General features: G+C 40.2%; 1 protein-coding gene across 3 annotated transcripts in view; it reads left to right on the top strand.

Annotated features, from left to right (window-relative positions):
* The window catches only part of cdk18 (cyclin dependent kinase 18), a 328,641-nt gene that overhangs the window by 203,842 nt on the left and 103,325 nt on the right, over positions 1 to 21,474 (top strand). For all 3 annotated transcript variants that reach the window (XM_028797139.2, XM_051924616.1, XM_051924615.1), the window contains exon 3: positions 19,966 to 20,111. In XM_028797139.2, coding sequence (XP_028652972.1) covers positions 19,966 to 20,111 — 146 coding nt within the window. The remainder of the gene's footprint in view (positions 1 to 19,965; positions 20,112 to 21,474) is intronic.

Here is a 21,474-nt window from a genome sequence, read left to right as displayed (position 1 = left end):
CTCGTGTTTCTCACAACTTTATGTATCTTTACTTAGTGCAATAAATTTAAAATATACAATAATCACAGACTCAAAATGTATTTGCGGATTTTCACATTTGTGTGGGGGTCCTGTGGCCCTAATCCCTGTGAATTAAAGGGATAACTGTTATTAGATATGGAACAAACCATGTAAAAAGTATCGTCTAGGGTTTACCTGTGGCATAGACACTTTATATATATATATATATATATATATATATATATATATATATATATATATATATATATATATTATATCTTGTATGAACAAGAAGCAGATAAAATAAAAGGTTGGTGTGTTTGTGTGAAATTTACCCTTAACAAGTTTCCAACTGTGTCCCTATGTTCATGATGAGATCAAATAAAACAATTAACATTTATTAAGGTTAAATAATTAAACATAAATAAAAGCAGAAGGTGATAATTTTCAAGGAAAAAAACAAAACACAGGAAAAAACAAACAAAACTATATCAATGGATGGAGTCACACTGCAATAAAGACATGTTTTCCTTAATATATTTTGTGATGCAAATCAATGATGTTCCTGGGGTCATCCGGACTTTTGAAACCTTCAACATCAGACTCTTCTTCCCCAGGTTATTCAGCCAGAGCTGATGAAGCACTGACTTATGGCCAGGTTGTACTTTTCATCACTGCTCACCCCTCCTCATCCACAGGCCTTCTGCAGTCACCAGGGCTATCTCTTTGGCTCTTCTCTTGTTAGACCTATAAATGAAAAGGACGATAATCATTTTGCAAAAGAACTGTCCAGTAAACCCACTATAGCCTATTTCAATCGACTCACTCCTTGTCCACCACCGATTGTCCCTGCAATGTTCCTCCAGCTCTGCATAGCATGATGTCTTCCTTGCACTGGCCTCTTTGATCCGATCCTCCCATGGAACAGTAAGCTCCAAAAGGCCTGCTTGGGGGATTTTGAGAACAAGAAAATGTATGGTCTCAGTGATGTTGCAACTTCTTCTGGGAACTTCAGTTATCTGTCTAGATCAACTCTCAGTTCCCAGTCAAGTGCTGTGGCCAGTAAGTCTGTGTAGGTGAAATACGGAATCCCAATTGTTGTTTGTGGCTTATCCTATGCTCTAACAAAGATGATGGTCATTGCTGGTGTTGGCTGGCAGTGCTTGTTCTGCGTGAGTCACTGTGGATGGTGTCTACTATGGCCCACAAAACCTAATTGTGCCACCACTGGTATCCACTACCCTCAAAGCCATGTTGCAACAACTGAAGATGTGCTTCACAGTGCTTTTGTCTGGGCAAAGCAGGCATGCTGGGGTTTTGACCATCCCCCAAAAGAACAGGCTGGAAGAACTTGGTAGAACAGCATAGAAAGCCTAGATCAAGAACTTCCAAAGCTCAGGCCATGAAACTTTGTACTTCACTGCATGCTCTCATCTACTCCAGGCTTCCGTTTTGTTGCATACAAAGTGCTTTGCTGGCTTGCTCCTTTTCAATAACTTTCTGTACTTCCTTTTGAACTAAATGTCTCTTTTCCTCCACCGCGCCTTATTATAGTGCAAAATTTCGTGGTATCTCAAACCAGTCCTCTCTTGCACTATTGTGCCCACCAGGGCTCGGAGTCTCAACCAAGACAGCCAGCTTGATAGCCTCTGCTGCCCTCCACTTCCATCCCTTACTGACCTCAAATGTAGCCGAGTGTTGAATGCACATGCACCAATGATGCCAAGAAAAAATAGGCCTTTTTTGCGCTGCAGCATCAGGCCCAATTTCGTCGTAATCTGCCCCTACTTGTAATGACTAAGAATAAGCAGCAGTGAATGAGTTTTTTCGGGTGAGGAGTGGTATCACTTAATATGTAAAATCATGTATGTTTTACAACTGTGCCATGTAAAACATTTTAAAACTGCATTTTTAACTTCAGGTGATATTTTGCAGGGTGCATATATGGCTTAAGAAGGATGATATACATAACGCATGATCTTTGTAATCTCAGAACATCCGATTCATCAGATCTTGTCTGTTTTGAATAGAACTGACATGAATAATAATTTAACATAGTGCAGCAAAGTATAAGAATAAGGTGCCTGGATTCACGGTCCCACATTTGTATAAGTTTTAGGAAGTCACTGCACACTGAAGAGATTCCGAAGGACTGGAAAATGGCAAATATCATCCCATTATATAAAAAGGAGACAGGGAAGATACAAGCAACTATAGGCCAGAAAGCTTAACATGCATCACAGGAAAATTAATGGAAGGAATTATTAAGGATAAGATTGAGCAACACCTGGCAAGGACAGGAATTATTAGGAACAGTCAGCATGGGTTCAGAAGAGGGAGGTCATGTTTACTAACATGCTGGAATTCTATGAGAAGGCAACAAAAGGATATGATGAAAGTGGAGCATATGATATTATTTATCTGGACTTTCAGAAAGCATTTGATAAGATGCCACCTGAGAGGTTGGGCATTAAGCTAAAAGAAGTTGGAGTTCATTGTGATGTTTGTAGATGGGTGTAGAATTGGCTCAGGCACAGGAAGCAGAAGGTGATGGTGTGAGGAACCTCATCAGAACTGTCCGATGTTAAGAGTGGCGTTCCACAGGGTCAGTGCTGAGGCCGCTGCTATTTTTAATATATATATAAATTATTTAGAAAGGAATATAAGTAACAAGCTGGTCAAATTTGCAGATGATACCAAGATAAGTGGATTAGCAGATAATATGGAATCCATTTATCATTACAGAAGGACTTGGATAGTATACAGGCTTGGACAAATTTGTGGCAGATGAAATTTAATGTCAGTAAATGTACAGTATTACACATAGGAAGTAAAAATGTTAGGTTTGAATACACAATGGGTGGTCGGAAAATTGAGAGTACACCTCGGACTCATCACTATCAACTGCCAGACAGTGTTCAGAAGCCATTAAGAAAGCTAACAGAATGTTAGGTTATATAGCACGATGAGTCGAGTACAAGTCCAAGGAGGTTATGCTCAAGCTTTATAATGCACTGGTGAGGCCTCATCTGGAGTACTGTGTGCAGTTTTGGTCTCCATGCTACAAAAAGGACATAGCAGTGCTAGAAGAGGTCCAGAGAAGAGCAACTAGACTGATTCCAGGGCTACAGGGGTTGAATTATGAGGAAAGATTAAAAGAGCTGAGCCTATACAGTTTAAGCAAACCAAGATTAAGAGGTGACATGATTGAACTGTTTAAAATTATGAAGGGAATTAGTACAGTGGATCGAGACTGTTATTTTAAAATGAGTTCATCAAGAACACGTTGGAAACCTAAGGGTAAATTTCGCACAAACATTAGGAAGTTTTTCTTTACACAAAGAACGATAGACACTTGGAATAAACTACCAAGTAGTGTGGTAGACATTAGGACTTTAGGGACTTTCAAAACTCGACTTGATGTTTTTTTGGAAGGAATAAGTGAATAGAACTGGCGAGCTTTGTTGGGCTGAATGGCCTGTTCTCGTCTAGATTGTTCTAATGTTCTAAAGTTACTGCACTGGGAAAAGAGTCACAATTAAGATAAAGGATGCATATAAGGATGAATAACTCATCTTAATTGTACAGTAGAGAACAAAAAGGCTAACTGGGTTATAGAGTATGATGTGTAAAGTGCAACTCACAGGACATTATGTTTAAGCTTTGTAACAGAGTCGTGGGGCTTCATCTGGAGTAGTGTGTGCAGTTTTGATCTTCAGACTGCAAAAAGACATACTAGTGCTAGAGAAAGTCCAAAGGAGAGCAACCAGACTGACTGTGGGAAGAATGGGTATAAGGAAAGATTGAAATAGCAAACTGAGATTAAGAGATGTAGAAAGAAACAACAAAAAGTCAAAGGTTTGTGGTATCCACCCCGCACACTTGGGGAATAAAAAACAAAATTAGCAAAACAAGTAATCTTAACAGACTGAGTCTACAACTGAACTGAAATACATGAAGCAATATGATAGTTTAATAGTGAGTTCACAAGAAAGACTGTGTTTTGGGGGAAGGAAACCAGAAGTGAGGTCAGGACTGGAACCGGAAGCGAGGTCAGGCAAGATTTCCTTCTGAGGCTCTACAGAAGAGGAAAGAGAGAACACATCAGTGTCCAATGCCAGCCCTGGTCCGGCATACAAGTACACTTATTTAAGCCCATCAACTGCCTCCCATATGTGTGTGTGTGTTAGAGTTTAACATAATGGACGTTTTTTAAAATTTTGAAGGGAATTAGTATAGTGGATTCAACCTGCAACTGTAAAATTAATTATTCAACTAGAACATGGACAAGCAATTGGAAACTTGTCAAGGGCAGATTTCACATAAGTGTTAGAGCAGCGTTTCTCAACCTTTAAGTATTTGCGACCCGAGTTTTCATAACAGTTTTAATCACACCCCCCTAACGTTTTTTTGAAAGGAGCCCACTAATACCAATTTGTTCTTTTTTAATTAATGATATATCATAGATGCATATTTTATTATACCTACTTAACTTTTATCGACATTTATCCAACTCTATATTTATTTTTCTAGTATCAGAATGTACTTTAAGTTAATTTGTTTTGGTTTCAATAGATATATTTTCATTATTTTCGATTCTTGTTTTCTTTTTTTCACATCTTCACTCCCCCTTTTTGTTACTTCGCGTCCCCCTAGGGGGGCCCACCTCACATTTTGAGAACCACTGTGTTAGAAAGTTTTTTCTTCACACAAACAACTATTGACACATGGAATGAATTGCCAAGTTGTGTACTGGAGAGTAGGACTTCAGGAACCTTCAAATTTCTAATTGATGTAATTTTGCAGAATTTAGGTGATTAGGACTGGCAGGTTAAATCTACTCTTGTTAAAATGTGCCAGTGTTTTTCAATGGAACTCATCAACAGGACTCTTCTAGGAAACACAGGACATTTGGTCACCCAATCTCTATAGACAACTGCTGATCCAAACAAGCAACAAGGTGTGCTGCTGTCAGAAAGTAAACTTGTGAGATTCATTACATATTTTGTGAAAATGTGCTTACGCAGTTTCTACATGAATTGAGTATCAAACTGCATTCACACACACACACACACACATTTCTCCAAATGATATTCTCTGCTGGTGGTAGGTCTTTGCATCTGCAAAGGTTGGTAAATGCTATTGACTGCTGATGCTGAGGTCTCGTCACTCCCTTTGGCTCAATGATGTGTTCCATAACTGGATGAAGTGAGTTTGGCAATGGATGAATGAATAGAGTGTGACAAAGCTGCTTTACCAGCACTCAACCCGACACAGACAGACGCAGGAGACACACTGATAGAACAAATGTTTTATTTTTCTTTTCTTCGTCTGTGGACAATGCCTTCCCCATTCCCACAGGCACAATACAGTTCCAATAAGCACAAGCCCACACAATTCTTCTCTTTCTCTTTTCACAAACCACTCCTCTCTGGCAAGCTTCATCCACTACCAGCCAACTCAGGCTCCCGTAGTGGTGGCTGCTGGCTTCTTTTATTGCCCACCCGGAAGTGCTCCAGGTGTTTGACGACCTATTTCCGGTTGCACCTCCGGGTGTGGTAGAAGAGCCCCCCATATAGGCTCAGGAACCACTGCAGCACCCCCTGGCGGCACCCCCAGATCCCAGCAGGGTTGAAGAGAACTCTGTCTCCCATGGAGCCCTGCGGGAATCCGAGGCACCACTGCCACCCAGGGGGCCTGCCATCTAGCGTCCCAGGGGAGGTACTGTTCAGTCCCTGCTTGTTCCCCTGGACCATATAAAGAAGAGGTGTCCCGGCCGGGCAAGGGCCCCGGCCATCCACCACAAGAAAAATATTTGTTAAAAAAATTGCACCTGACCAGTGGCTGTTTTTGCAGGTCTAGTATGATGAATTCCCAGTATACCCAGTTTTCCTTCTCTCATCCAAAACACTTTTGACTGCTGTTCAAACCCATACATTCTTTCAACAAATTATCTAAAACAGCCTTCACCCCTCACTCTACTATTTTAACAAAATCAGCTGGTAGTAGTGACAAGTTCTTTGGGAAAGATTTGTAATCATCTTCATTATGTTGCCAATCAGAAGCTTCAAGAGCTGTACCCTCCAGTAGAGGGCACCCTCAGCACTCATGCTGGTCTATAGTGGTATGGGATATTTTTTATTTTCTTGTGTGGTTTATGAGTCGTTTTATACATATTTTGTTCTTCTGTTCTTCTTCTATTTTTGAAGAATTTGTTTTTATTATTTGTGCGGTCTTTTGGGTCGTTTAATGTAATGTTAAATAATGTAAATCATGCAACAGCATCTGGGGTCATCGCTGTCCCAGTGATGTGGTGGCCACTGTGTATAAATGTGGCACCATTTTACTCCAAAACTATCCTTCAATGGATAAAAATTAAAACACTTCTTAGTTAGTTCAAACAAACAAGCAGGGAGGTCCGTTTTGGATTTCTTTGACTATTCTATCTGACAATTTCCTCGAACTTGGTGCTTGGTTATCTTGTCTTTTTGGTTACTACTCTAGCTGGTCTAACGACTACGTGTTTTCATCTCGCGTTCCTTTTCCTGTCACAATAATTTACTTGCACTGTTGTATGCACAATATATACTGTAGCATTTTTGAGGCTGGATGGCTTTACTTCCTTACCATTTACCTTTCCAACATTTGCTTTGCTTGATGCATTCACACCAATACGTGTGTCAATACACATGAATGGGTTAGGGTTGGAGTATAACGTGTGTGAGCACTCACATAGTGACAATGTAGAATGAAGAGAATATCTGTGTAACCTAGGAGTCACACAACAGATGAAGGACCACAAGATAGAAGAACTAGCAAAAAAAAAGAAGAGATTGTTTTTGTAGGCTAAAATAAATAGTTTCACAAAGTCAACCTACACTAGGTCTTTATATATTTATTAAAATCCATCTTTTTGTTCTGTAAAAGTCAAAGTGAATTGCTGCCTTAATAGTGTTGCCCAGTAGTGAATCTCAGGGGAGACGTTATGTAGTTGATAAGAAAGTAATAAAGTTTTTGAAGCATAAGTAAAGCTTCCAGTTTAGCTAATTAATGACATGGTGGGTTTATGGCTTTATAAGTAATGATTATTTACTTGTACTTCTACCACAAATGAATTTAATTTATTGAAATTAAAACAGAATAAACTACCCTTATGAACAGTATTAAATTAAGTACAAATATAAAACACAAAATAATTGATCACAAGTATTCACCCCCATTGACATGACACACCTAAATTCTCACTGGTGCAGCCAGTTGGTTTTATAAGTCAAATAATTAGATCAATGGAGATTACCTGTCTGTAGTCAAAGGATTTCAACTGATTGTAGCATACAGTAAATGCACCTTATCTGGAAGGTCCAAGCTGTGGTCATTCAGCATCAAACTAACCTACACAATGAAGACAACAGACCACTTCAACCAACTCTATGAAAAGGTGACTGAATAACACAAGTCAGGGAATGGAGACAAGAACATAAAGTTGCAGACGGGACTCCCTAACAATGGAAGGACTGGTGGAGGGAGTATTTCCAGGACTAACAGAGAGCAGCTTCCTTGGTGTCCAGAGGGGCCACGTGTCATCATGAGCATAGAAGCTCAACCCTGTTGGGGCCCATAGCCACCGTCAGGGGGTGCGTGGATGTTTTCAGGGCCCTATTAGGCAGCACTTACGCCGCACCAGGAAGTGCTGCCAAAAGAAGCTCATTCCGGGTCCGAGTCCTTCTGGGTGCCCTATAAAAAGGGGCCAGTCGCCAGAATTCATCAGCCAGAGTCGAGAGGAAGAGGACAAAGCCTATAGGAAGGACTGAAAGCAATGGCGAAAAGACTGTGCTTGCCTTGTGTGCTGTAGAAGGCAACTATGTAAATAAACTGTGTGCTGTTTGGACTAGAATTAGTGTTCTGTCTGTCTGTGTCAGGGTTGGGGCGGCTGTACACGCCCGGGCATCACAATGAAATGAATCATTAAGAAATAAAGAGTATGGCACAGATGTAAACCTGCTTAGAACAGGCCATCTACAAAAACTAAATGACAGTGCAAGAAGACAACTAGTTGGGGAGGCCACCAGACCTTTCAGAACTCTGAAGGAGTTAAAAGCTACAGTGGAGATTGGAGAGAATGTGCATAAAATAGCTTTTGCCCGGGTGTTTTACCAGTCACACCTTTAAGGGAAAGTGGCAAAGAGAAAGCTACTGTTAAAAATATACCCATGACATCAGAAGCCACATGGGAGACTCTGATGGTTCTGTGTTCTGATGAGACCAATATCGAGTTTTTGGTTATCAGACTAAATGCCATGCATGGTGGGAACCTGGTAAAATCCTGGAGGATAACTTGATGCAGTCTACAAGAAATCTAAACCTAATGTCCCAAGTATAAAGCCAAAGCTACATGGCTTAAAAACACTAAAGTTAATGTCACAGAGAGCCTGGACTTGAAAAAAAGCTCTTCAATGACAATCCCCATGCAAACTGAATGAGCTTGAGCAGTTTCACAAAGAAGAATGGGGAAAAACTGCAGTATCCAGATGTGCAAAGCTGATGCAGAGACACCTGTGTACATGGACTCAAGGGTGTCATGTCATGTCGTTTTCTAACCTACTTAATCCAGATCAGGGTCCAAGGGGATGCTGAAGCCTATTCCAGCTAGCAGGGGTACTAGGCTGGAACAAACCCTGCATAGGGTGCCAGTCCATCACACACAACAGGGCCAATTTAGTGCTGTCGATTCACCTACCTTGCTTTTCTTTGGACAGTGGACAGAAAACTGGAGCACCTATACGGAACTCACATAGGCATGCAGAGAACATACAAGCTCCACACAGGGAGGGCCCGGGGTATAAACCCTGGTCTCCTTACTGTGAAGCAGAAACACTACTACTGTGTCGCCCCCGCTACCCAAGGTGCATCTACTATAGACTGACTTGAAGGTAGTGAATCCGTATGTGATTGTTTTTTGTTTTATATTTGTAATTCATTTAGATCACTTTACAGAGATCTACTAACCCTAACATTAAACAATATTTTCCTATTAATCAATGTCAATAAGGTCTACTTCAATGCACCATGATTCAAAGTAGCAATCTTATAATTGTTCTGGTTTCTGTACTCAACAGAAAGTGTTACGAAAGACCAGGAAAAGAAGTTAAAGTGAAAGCAATGGTCAAAACTGAGAGAACAGCACCATGGAAGAAGACCAAGGGTTAGATAGTTTCTTCTTCTTCATCTTTCGGCTGCTCCTGTTAGGGGTTGCCACAGTGGATCATCTTTCTCCATATCGTCCTGTCTCCTGCATCTTGCTCTGTTAAAGGATTAGACAGCAGTAACACAAAATAAAATCTATATTTTACACAGTGTGGAATAGGCGACCCGGACACAGACAGGCAGACACATCACAAGCCATCACCACACATTTATTTACAATAATACTATATACAAGTCAATAAGTGCACCTTACTCCAATTCCCCACAGTCCCAAAGTCCAGGCTTCCTTCAGCCTCCTCTCTTCTCTTCCACACACTATACAATTGGCCTCTTTTCGCCCATCTCCTTCTCCGACCTTGTCCGCCTCCTCACCGGACTCCAGCCTTGATTGTCGGGAGGCAGACCTTTAAATAGGCAGCAGATTGCCGACCACACTCAGCCACCTGTGACAACAGCAAAAAAGTCATAACAAAGTTGGATACTGAATTGCTGACCCAAAACCTATTTGTATCATCCTTGATAACTGCATGGCAGCCATGTAACAATGAATTGTTTTGGAATTCCAGAAATGTAACATGAAGAAACAAAACAGTAACAAAAGACTATAATAAAGAATAAAGAATATAATTAACCTCAGAGTTTCCAGAAGATACATAACTGTATTTAAAGGTTAATAAAGAAAAATGTACTTTTTCCAAAATAATTTTAAAACAACATTGGTTCATGACAATAATAGACTTCCAAGGGGGTGAATACTTTTTATAGGCACTGTCAAATTAAGTCTAAGGTATTATGATACAGTTATTCAATTCACAGTAGAATTCTACTTACATTTCCTTTCAGAAACATGACACGAATATTGCAAACAACATCTGCACTACTCCTCTCCCTGAAAGATATTTTAATGGAATTGCAACATCAAATGTCATGCATCTTTGGTTTGGAATAAAGACTTATCCTTATGAGGTCCCCAGAATATTGTGAATCAATGTCTAGTTTCTGGTTCAAATATAATCTTTTGTGAAATTCAAACATTAAAGCAGGTGTAGATATTGCAAAATCCAAAGACACACTTCAGGCCACCCTTTTTGCTCTGCACCAATTACATTTATGGAGAAGCCTTCAATTGCAGGAATAACATTGCTATCCACTCAGACTAGTTGGTATGTAAGCGAGCCACTTTCAGTGTGCACATCTGAGGGAATGAGAGGTTCTCCTGATCAACAAAATTACCATTCGTTAGTGTGCAGAGTGAAGATTCTGACAGCAATGTGCCAATAAATTCAAGGATATTTTTAATGCAGCCCAGTTCCTTTCAAAAGCTTTCATTTAAAGGCCAGCCTAACAGACTCCTGGGTGGATAGTTCAGCCGAGCTTGAAAGAGATGAGGCAATTAAGGCAAATCAAAGGATGTCTGCCTTCTTGCTAAAGATGTATTAAAATTGTAAAACAGCATCTTGGGAATTTTTGAGATGGTAGACCGAATTAGCTATATGCAAGACAAAATATCAGGTTTTGTTTCCTAAATGCTTTTGTTTGTTTTTTTGTTGAAAACCCCTGATCCCAGTGGAAGCAATTTTATATACTATAATGAATACAGCAAACAAGTAAAGTTTATACAAATCAAGCGTTATTTCTTTCTTTTCTTTTCTTTCTGAAAAAACATACTGTTTAATAAAATAGGATATCCTAAATTTATACTGTAGAAAGCGTCGCATATCTAAAGTTTTCAGTATCCTGCCAACTACAACAACGTGAGCAAATAATATTGCATCCCAAGATGTAAACAAGGCATTACTGAAAGCTCCCATATTAATGGTTGCTGATCTGCTAAGCCAATACGTGCAAATACCTCCCAGCTCAACTTACCACGATGATGTGAATCTTCATACCCATCGTATATGAGATATTTGAATGTTCAAAAACTATAGACATCTTAATGGAGATGTAACGAAGAGTTAACTGCAAGAAGAAATAGCATAATGTAAAGCAAATTAAAATATTTTTGTCCTACATCCTTATACTACAACTTTCCTCTTCTTTTTTCTTGTCTTCTGTCTGTGTTAACCTGAAGAATTTTTATATCAAGGGTCACATATTTTGGACAAGAAACATCAGCATAAGCTATGTGATAGACAGAGGGTCTCCGTGACCCCTTGAACCCTCAGACTCCAAATATGAATATTTATTTTAATAATAAAGTGCACAAAGCACCCTCCTCTCCACAATACTCAATAATACACAATAATCAATCCTCCACACTCCCAAACACTTTGCCACCCTTCCACCCAGCTCAGCTCGACGTCTGGGATTTCCCATAGTCCTTTTATAGTCCTGATCCGGAAGTGTTTCGCCCTCTCTGTCCACGTGACTAGGAACACTTCCAGGTCATATAAAAACTCTTCTTCACCCCGGAGGCACGTCATTTCTTCCTGTCATGTGATCATGACACACCTCCGGGTTATAGGGCACATAAGAGTCCGACAACCTCCCTACAGCAACTCCTGGAGGCCCCCATGGTATCCAGCAGGGCTGTGCATATAAACTACAGAGTCCATGATGCCCTGCTGGAATTCGGGGCACGTTCATGCTGTCGGGAGAGCTCCTCCTGGCGGCCTGGGGGTGAGGGCCGGAGTAGAAAGCCGGCAATCCTTCACAGCTATTGGAGAAAAAACTTTCTGCTGTCCTGTGATTTTTACAATTGGCCTACATAAAATGCCACAAAGTATAGCTAAGACTACACTTTTTAACTCATAGGTAGAATCTCATCAGCTACTTAGAACAAGTATATGCTCAACATAATTTTTAAGAACTTGAGTTAAGAACTATAGTTCCTTCTGCCAGAGTTCTTTGAACATCCCTTTTCAAAGTAGCACAGTATCTCTTCACCAGATCCTTTCAGTTTCTGGGGCATTACAGGTCACGTTCTTAATGATGTGTCACACACGTGTGAGTGGGAGGCAGCTGAAGGGCTTATTTAATTATAACAACTTGTCCGACCAGGGGGCGGAGGGGTGCACTGACTCTGTTTCTCAGTTCCCTACAGACCGTACATGGGAAATCCCACCAGGTGCCGAAGCCCAGAGGAAGAGACTTCTGGTCCCGTCCCAAGGGCAACATCACTTCCGGTCAGCTCTCCATAAAAGCCGCTCCCCTTCCTCTGGTGATCAGTTCTGTCTTGGACTCAGTAGTGTAAACTACCCTGTGCTATTTTTATAATTTTTGCAGCCTGGACTACAATATACGGCTGGCTGCCCCAAACCTTTTTGTGATGTCTGGAGTCTCTTATGTGACAGATGATCTTCAGCAATGAAGTCTACCAATGGTCCACAGGATTGCAGTCCCATCATGGTATTTTATTACCAACAAAGGAAAACCCAGTGGCCATATAGCTAGGCAACATTCCATAGGCTTTTGTAAACTGATGTAATTTATGCTCAGATATATGTGTTTCACGGGAGAGAGGACTCAGCTGTGTCTACAGTTATAATGATAGCTGGTTTTTGAGATTACAGTTTATTTGATTATATCATTCACACAAATAATTTTACATTTCAAAAGCCACCTACAAGGAAATAAGGATTACATTTAAAACATTATTTATAGTCAAAGTATAAAAGTACCCTATAGTTGTGTTTACATTACTGTTCCCTTGAAGTGGTCATTATGGTGATGTCTTGAGTCTGGAGACAAGAAGATGTAAAGGCTCAGAAGCAGAGATGTAGTATGAGCAGCTTTATCAGATACAGAGAATATGAGATTAGTTTTTGAAGCTATTTTGGTGTGTTTTGTATTTTATGTATCAGTAATAAGAAAGTAATAGTCAAGGCCTTACCAGAGAGAAACAGCTAGAACAAGACAAGGGTAGGGTTCACCAAAACTCACACAGGGAAAGAGATGTGTGATCTGACGAGTAACTGTATTACCCTAGGATGCCAGATGACTCACTAGAAATGCCAGACACTCTGAAGGTGAGAAAGAGGCATAGAGAGGTTGAAAGGATAAAGAGACATCTGCTAACTGGTAGAGGAAAGCAACTCATCTTAGGAAACGAGAAATGGTTCCACAATGCCCTTTTAAGTTTATGATGAACAGGAGGATTCTTATGCCACTCATGCTTAAATAATGGCAGCCCATAGTCTAAGAGCAGAAATGGTAGCAGTACACTATGTTGTCCATTTGAGATAGGAAGTGTGGAGTCAGCCAATGAGATGGTGCAGGGATTCAGTGGGCCTATGACCTGATGGACTTTAGATTATATGTGCTCTCCCAAATCCTAGAAGTGTCATCGCGATGAGACTTAAAGAAGGCCTTATTGAGTGTGGAACTAGAAGTAAGAAAGAACAAACACTTGACTGATGAGAGGCTGAGAGGTCAGACAACATGGTGAAACAGGAAGTGACATGAACGTTTACTGTGGTAATTGAGTTGGACAAGTAGGTGATCCACTCTTCCAGGCAGATGACCCTCCAGATGAGTGTGGGTAGACCCCAAGTGACAGTGTTTTATTTTTTCCATGTGACATGTTCCTTGTTTTTTAGCTCATGCAAGTAAAACTTTACAGTAAACTGTACCCGTAAAGATAATGACCTTATAAACCTATAAACCTATTTACTTTGTACTTTTCTGATCTCCCTATGTGCTTTAATTATTTGTATATAACCTGCTTTGAATATTTTCATCGACCCGGAGTATATAAGACTCCAGATCAACTGTTGGAGTCCCAACCGTGACACCTCATTTACTCAAAAAAATAAAATGAGACCAAAATAACAGGCACATAATGCCACAATAATAAACAAAAGGAAAGGTTAGCTGTTGTCTGAAGAGTGGACAGGCTTCAGAGTCGGAGCTCCATCAGGCGATTGGTTCATCCTTTTGGGAGCACCCTGCTTTTATAGCTCATGGACCAGAGGGGAATCAGTTGCCTTCAATGGCTGTCTTCCTGATGGTGAGACAAGAGATAGAAAACAGCGATCACACCCCCTGGTGTCCTGGGGTGATATTGTTTATCTCTGATGAACCTGAAAGGTGACCGTCCAATGCGCATGTGTGACAATATTTGACATCCTTGGCATCATTTTAAGTTAGCAGGGTCACTACATGAGTGACCCTACAGTTAAAATAGATACCTAAGTCAGTTTGAACAGGCTTTTTTATTATTGTTTTCTGCTATTTTGTGTTTGATTTGTTTTTAATAAACCCCATTATTTTAATTTTGATCTCTTACCTGCCTCTTTTTCACCTCAGTTGGAACAGTCTGTAGGAGCCACACTATTATTACAATACACACATATTAGCATACAGATGTGCACATTCAGAAGAGTGGTGCTTTACTGCCCTCTGCTGCTGGAAAACAAATGACAGGCTAAGGAAAACCTGAAAAGTGTGAGAATAAAACAGTGCATGTTTCAGAGGAATAGTTCCATATAAAGGATCTACAGTGGAAGGAAGCATTGAAGCTGTAGACTTAAAAAATATAGTCAACAAGGCCTGGATGTACCTGACAATGTATCAAAATGAGCAAGAAAAAGGACATAGAGCACAGAGTTTATACTTTGGATGATGCCCCCAGCTTGCAGATTTATTGCATCAGGAAAGTTCTATTGTCCTAGTTGTGACCGAAAGTGTAAATCTTTCCCTAATCAGCATTTGGATGAAAGCACATTATTTCTACAGACAGAAAAGACAGCAAGTTAGTTCTCTGACTGGCCTTTCACTGTGCTCCCCTTAAGCTCCCAGGAGGGAAATCGTTTAGTGGTGTTATTGACTGTGCTGTCAGCACAGGCTTCAAATTACCAATAATGCAGACGGGAGACATTGCAGGTACCGTACTGTGTTATTTATGTTGTTGGCTTAGAAATAGGCAATTAAGGGACAGCACTGAGGCGAGAGTTAATAAAAAATGGCTCAAGCTGGCCACATGAAGGGATCAGTACATGATCAGGTTCACTCTACACCTCCAGATTTCTCTCTCACGCTTTCCTTTGTTGAATTGAAACCCAAATCATTTTTTCATACTACCCCATTCCTTCTGTCAAATCTAAATTAACACAGCAGGAAGTGGCTCTGTTGTTTACTAAAATAAGTCATTCTACTTTATAGAAGCAGGACAGCTATTCCTGATAAACAAGGACCGCCTATGCGTCTGTTCTGCCGAGTGAGTCACGCACACATTTTTGCTTCCAAAATAATTTCCTGCTGTTAACCGTCCATACTTTTCTTATTTTATGTTATACATATATATACCAAGGGTTTCCTTCTAAAACTATTATACAGTATATATACTATATATATTTTTGTGGCCTGTAGGAGATTTGCACACCCCAAAACTGGAACACAACACATACTGTAGGTTCTATTCTTAATAGACTCTTTTATTAAACCCAGTACTTTCAAGTACTCCTTCAGTGGACATCAAATGATACTGAAACACAATACAAACTACACCTTTACTTTTCCTCCTCATTTCCACGTAAGTGTTGTTCTCCTGCACACTCAACCCCCTTTTAAAGTCAGACCTAGGAGTACTTTCGGCATGTTAGAGGTCTAGTTGGGAACCACTTCTAGCTCGGACAGAGGTCCACGCCAGCAAAAATACTTCTAAACTGCCTCATAGTAGCTATGTTTAATAACTCAAAAGGCCCATAACATATTATGATCATATATCCCATGCAACCCTGCAGGTGCCCAAATGGGAGCACTCCCAGAGGGGTAATTTCACCTGGTGTACTGGGGTAATATATGGTCTTAGGAAACAGTCCTTCAGTATTTTTATAGTATTCTGGCTTAGATTAACCTTCCCATCTGTGATGTCAGCCCAAACATACCCTACATTACAATATATATACTGTTGCATGCACGCGAATAGGGAGCATCCTAGATACATTTCCAAGGTAACAATACACAGGTTGACATCTGAGGAAAGACTCTTTTGCCAAGCCAAGAGGACCAAACCCACTGACATTGCTTCTGACTTGGTCCAGGGAGTACTGCCTCTTCCACTCCACTTTGTGGGCTACATACATTATTATTATTATTATTATTATTATTAAATGGCCATGATGCTGGATCTTGGCATTCACCTGTGAACCTGACACCACTGAGCAAGGAGCTCCAAGGAAAAGAGGCATATTTACTGAGCTTGAGTACAGAGGCGCCAGAGGACAATCGATGTCCCTAGAAGTTTTTCATCACAACCTTTTTTTTTTTTACTTTCCACATTTAGATGAATTAAAAGGGGAACCAGCTGGTCCCCAACACTTTGTTATATCTCTCTTGTTCATTGGGGTCATAAATGATACAGTACATGATTTCCTGAGGTGTTTGTATTTGTAGAGGAGGAAGCAGAAGAGGATGGGCTTAGGAACTAAGAAAGGAAGTCACATCAGTAATCCTCTGGAGGGTTCTCCTCCATTTAAGGATAAATTAAAATTTTGTTAGTTGCTGTGTCACACCCAAATCTTTCTCCATAAGTACTTTAGATGGACCCAAAACCAGGTAAATGCCCGATACTCAGTGCTTGACTATATCCTGGCTGGGGTAGATAGTGTTCCCTGACCAGGATGGTACCATTCTCAGTCAGGAAGCCAAAATAAGGCAACTGCTGTGGAGTTACTTTCCTGTCTTTTAGTAGTTCCAACTGACCCGGCAGTGGTTCAAGTGGGCAATGTTGTGGCACAGGAAGTACTTCCGAGTCCAGCCTGAAAAGGTGCCGCTCCTCAAACTGGAGAAGTGGAGAAAGAAAAGAATTATAAAATATTACACTGAAGTGTAAAGTTGAAATGTAGTCTGTTTCAAGATAGCAGATAAATAAAAAGTTGTATATATATATATATATATATATATATATATATATATATAGTAAAAGAATGACAAGGCAGCAGAAAGGGTTGGTCAACCAGCCTGGTATAATGGGATTTGAGAAAAACAAAGATGGAGAAGTTTCCAGTTTTGAGTCTTTGTGACAGGAAGTGGTAGGTGCAGGTGGACGGACACCATGATCTCAGAGGTGTTATACCTGTCAATTATCCGGTCTGCAGAGGAAGGAAGAGAAGGCTTTAGGACAATGCGCCAACCCCTGGAGTAATGATAGAATTGCAGGCACTAGAGCCCATTAGCTGTCCCCTAAGTGCATTCGGAGTAAACTTGCACCCATTGAGAAAGAAAGTATGAAGGAAGGCGAGAAGTGGTGGAGCAGGGAATGAAAAGCAGAAGTCAGCACCATGAAGACGTACGGAGCAAGTAAGAAAACCCAACAATGTCAGCCTTGAAGCGGTGAAGTAAACAAAAAGGCAACAGTCACGAAGAGGGAGACATGAGGAAGTAAGAAAACCCAACAATGTTAGCCTTGAAGCGGTGGAGTAAATGAAAAGGCAGGAGTCACCAGCAGGAGGACGTGAAGGAAGGCGAACAATAACAGGCTTGAAGCGGTGGAGTAAATGAAAAAACAGGAGTCACCAGCAGGAAGACGTGAAGACAGGCGAACAATAACAGGCTTGAAGTGGTGGAGTAAAGAAGAAGGGAGCAGTGAGCACAACGAACAGCTGAGGAAAGTAAAGAACCGAGTGAGGAGGCACATGAGCGTGGGATGTCGTTAATGTATAGAGGCAGGGAGCCAACCACGTGGTAAGTGCGTGAATAGCGGCCTTGCGGAAAAATGGAAAGGGGACCGGGGGTGGCCCTTGTGTGTCTCTGCCATGAAATAAATTGTCTGTTAACGGAAATAAGGAATGAAACCACCAAAAGGAGAGGTCAGTTCCGAAAGTTGCTTACGGAGTAATGGTGAGAACTGCCACGGCGCAAAATAAAACACTTAACGTTTGTAAGTACAGTGTAAAGGATGAGCATGGGAAATTTGGGCTTCCTACGTATATTGGAAGTCACAGAAATAGTGAGGAGGAGTTTCCCCTATCTATATAGACAGTTTAGGGGGTATACCCGTTTCCTCCCCTTGGGTGTTGCAATAGGACATGAAACATACCTAACTTTTGTAAGTACACTGCAAGGAATTAGCACACGAAATTTCAACTGCCCACCTATATAGAAAGTGAGAGAATTAGTGATGAGTCAGTGAGGGCTTTGCCTTTTATATGTATAGATACTCAAAAAAAAGGAAACTTAAAAAATCATCACATTCTAACACCAACTCAATTAAACTTCAGGTGTATCAGTCTGTCCTGTTAGGAAGCATAAGTTATTGTGAATCAACTTTACCTGCTTTGGTGCAAATTAAAGTGACGACAGATGCACTGGAGAAGCAACAGCAAGATAACCCCCAAGAACAAAATGATTTTACAGGTGATGGCCACATATAATTTGCTCTCTCATTATCCTTCCTGACTAAAACTTCTCTAGTTTTGTGTTTTGCTAGTGTCCTTGTCACTACTAGTCACATAAGGGGTTACCTGCAGCTGATTCCGTTTGCACAGGTAGTCCAGCTACTCCAGGAATGCACATCCATATGTGCCGTCACAAGAAGGTTTTCTGTGTCTCCCAACACAGCCTCAAGAGCATGGAGGAGACACCATGAAGTATCATCTGGGCCCTTTTAACTAGTTTAAGTAGACCCATAGAGAATTTATTGTCTTCTAGTATTTTGTATTATTTGTGTTTACTTCCTGTTTACTTGCTCATATGTTTCTGTTTGTATTTCATTTATCTGAGCTTTTTTGGTTTTGGGGACAAGAGCACAACTTACTGACCACAAAGGCCAATTAGTATGTCTTATGTTATTTATAAGAACCTAAATGATTTTGATTCATATCTTACTAGTACTCAGGTAATAACACTGGCAAATTACTGCAATTTCTGCTTACATGATAATGCCTAGTACACATTGTCATGTGTGTGTTTATTTTGGGTTTTGAATCACTAAGGATCAGATACCATTGTTCATTCTTAGAATGTGTATTTAGAAAGTTATTTTTAATTAATGTTTTTTTGTTTTTAATGTCATGGCCATGAATTTCGGGGCTGTTAAGTCACTAGGCGTAACATATAAATATGGCTGCAAATTGACTATCCTCCACCCCTAGGTAGATGAAACAACTTTGCAGTTTCTCTTAGCAGTAGTTAGTTTTTCTGTTAAGTAGCCTAGCCGTAGGATTATTATTCATACTCTGACTTCGATCCTAGAGTAATGCCTTGCCCTTTGGTTAGTGGTTGCCTATTTTAGTTTGATCTTGCCTTCCTCAGACCATGTCTTTGTTTTCATTTATCTTTTCGTATCTTTTTAACATAATTCTTGGGCACTTCCTTGACATATATGAAGTTTCTGCAAAGAGACAGATCTATTACTAATAGATTTTGTCATGTAAAAGCAGGCTAGGTGACTTGTTCAAGTCATCCAGGAAGTCATTGGCTAAGCTGATATTGAAAAGTCCTTGTCATACATTCTTTCACAAAAGCTGAGGAGATAAGAAGAAGTGAGTTCATACAGGTAATTAATGACAAATATGGGACTGGACCATCTCAGTGTCTCCTAGTCTTCAAAGTGAAGAAAACATGTTCACACAATTGTGACCGGTCTTGTCATATAGTCTTTAATAAATGGAACAAGTAGAAGAAAGCATTTGCTTGGGTTCACAGTAAGAATTAAAAGCTAAACTGGAGTTTACACTTCCAGGAGTCACTCAATCAACTCTGAAACATTTGAGGAGCCTTGTAGAGCGCACCATTGGGAATCAGAACCTGATCTTGGAAACAAAAGTGGATTCTGTTTCCAAAATAATCTTTGCTGTTATTCTACCCTCCATGCAGACATACTGCCAGACAGCCTGCAGCTTAGAGCTCTTCAGAATGTCCTGCAAGCAAATCGCAGCCCCATTCCCTTCAGTGAAGGCATGCAGTCCCCTACACAACTCAACTACCGGAAGAGTAGCCAACATCGAAGATTCTCTGTGGAGGTTAGTACTGCTGCTGTGATTCAGTTTTTGAAAGGGTTGTATGACAGAAGAAAAGATTCCTAAATGTTGACCACATGGTAAAAATATCATGAGCACTCAATGCCTTACGTCATTTTACTTCACCACATTTTCACATTTTCTAAATGTTTTTTCCAGGTTTAGGCTGCAGGGAACCATAACCTAATCCAGCGGCACACACACTTACTTACACTTGGCCAACTTGACAGTATTACTGTGGAGTCCCTGGAGGAAACACACTCTGACATGAGGAGACACTAATTATAAATCTGTAAAAGTAAATGGTGCAGTGACTGAATTATTTAAGTGTGACATTAATTTAAAGGATATGCTTGTTTAACAAGACAAGCCATATCAAGTGAAAGTATCTCAGAAACTGCATTTTAAGATTCTAATTAACCCTTATTCAATTAGTCTTGTTAGTCAATTTTTATGGTATATATGTACATAAAGTGGGAATCAACTTTTATTTTCCAGTTTATCCTTTATCTTTTACTTATTTAAATTATTACAATTTCAGTGCATTTGACAAAATATTTTAGTATTTTGTGTATTTCTGCAATAAGAGAAATATTCTCAGACTCACCTAATCCAGTTCAGGTCTGTAGGGGTCCAGAACCTACCCTTGTAGAATTGGTTGTGGAGCAGAAACCAGACCTGGGCCCTCTCATGTACAAATCACAAACACACTCACACAGGGACAGTTTTGTGTCACCAAGGACACATTTAGACTACTAGGCCTCTATGCCACAGTTGAAACTGGTAAAGAAATCTGATTTAATGTCTGCGCCATCAACATTACTGAGTTGAGATGTTGCCTGAGTGTTTCAATACAAATTCATCTTATGTAGAATGTATATGTCCTGTGATTGTGTTGTGATGTACAAGGGTAAATCTAAAAATAAAGACAATCTGAAAATTATCCTGTAACTGCAATAAACAGAAACTGATGCAATACAATATGTTCGCGAGGGCTTATGGTTAGTTCAAACACATAGAGCTGTGCTTTGCGGTTATTCTAGTTGAAGCCCAGGTCACATGAACATGGACCCTCCACTGTAGGGTTTCACCATTGTTGAACAACACACCATAGTGAGATTTCTTTAGGCAGGGGAGTGAAACCTGCTGAAATTCACTGAAGAATTTTGGCTCCGTACAGAAGTAAAAACAGCATAACTCAATAAAAAGTTAATGAGTGGGTAAACATAGTGTAAATGACGAAACTCGTGATGGTCAATTCTCGTCATCTCTCACACAAGCCCACATCGACATGGTGAATGCCTCCATCAGAGAAGACCAATGGATTATGTTGTCCACTGTTGTTGCACATTTGGATATCAGCTGC

This window comes from Erpetoichthys calabaricus, chromosome 3 (genome assembly GCF_900747795.2).
Source record: "Erpetoichthys calabaricus chromosome 3, fErpCal1.3, whole genome shotgun sequence".
NCBI lineage: Eukaryota > Metazoa > Chordata > Cladistia > Polypteriformes > Polypteridae > Erpetoichthys > Erpetoichthys calabaricus.
This window is presented reverse-complemented; position numbering and strand designations above follow the sequence as displayed.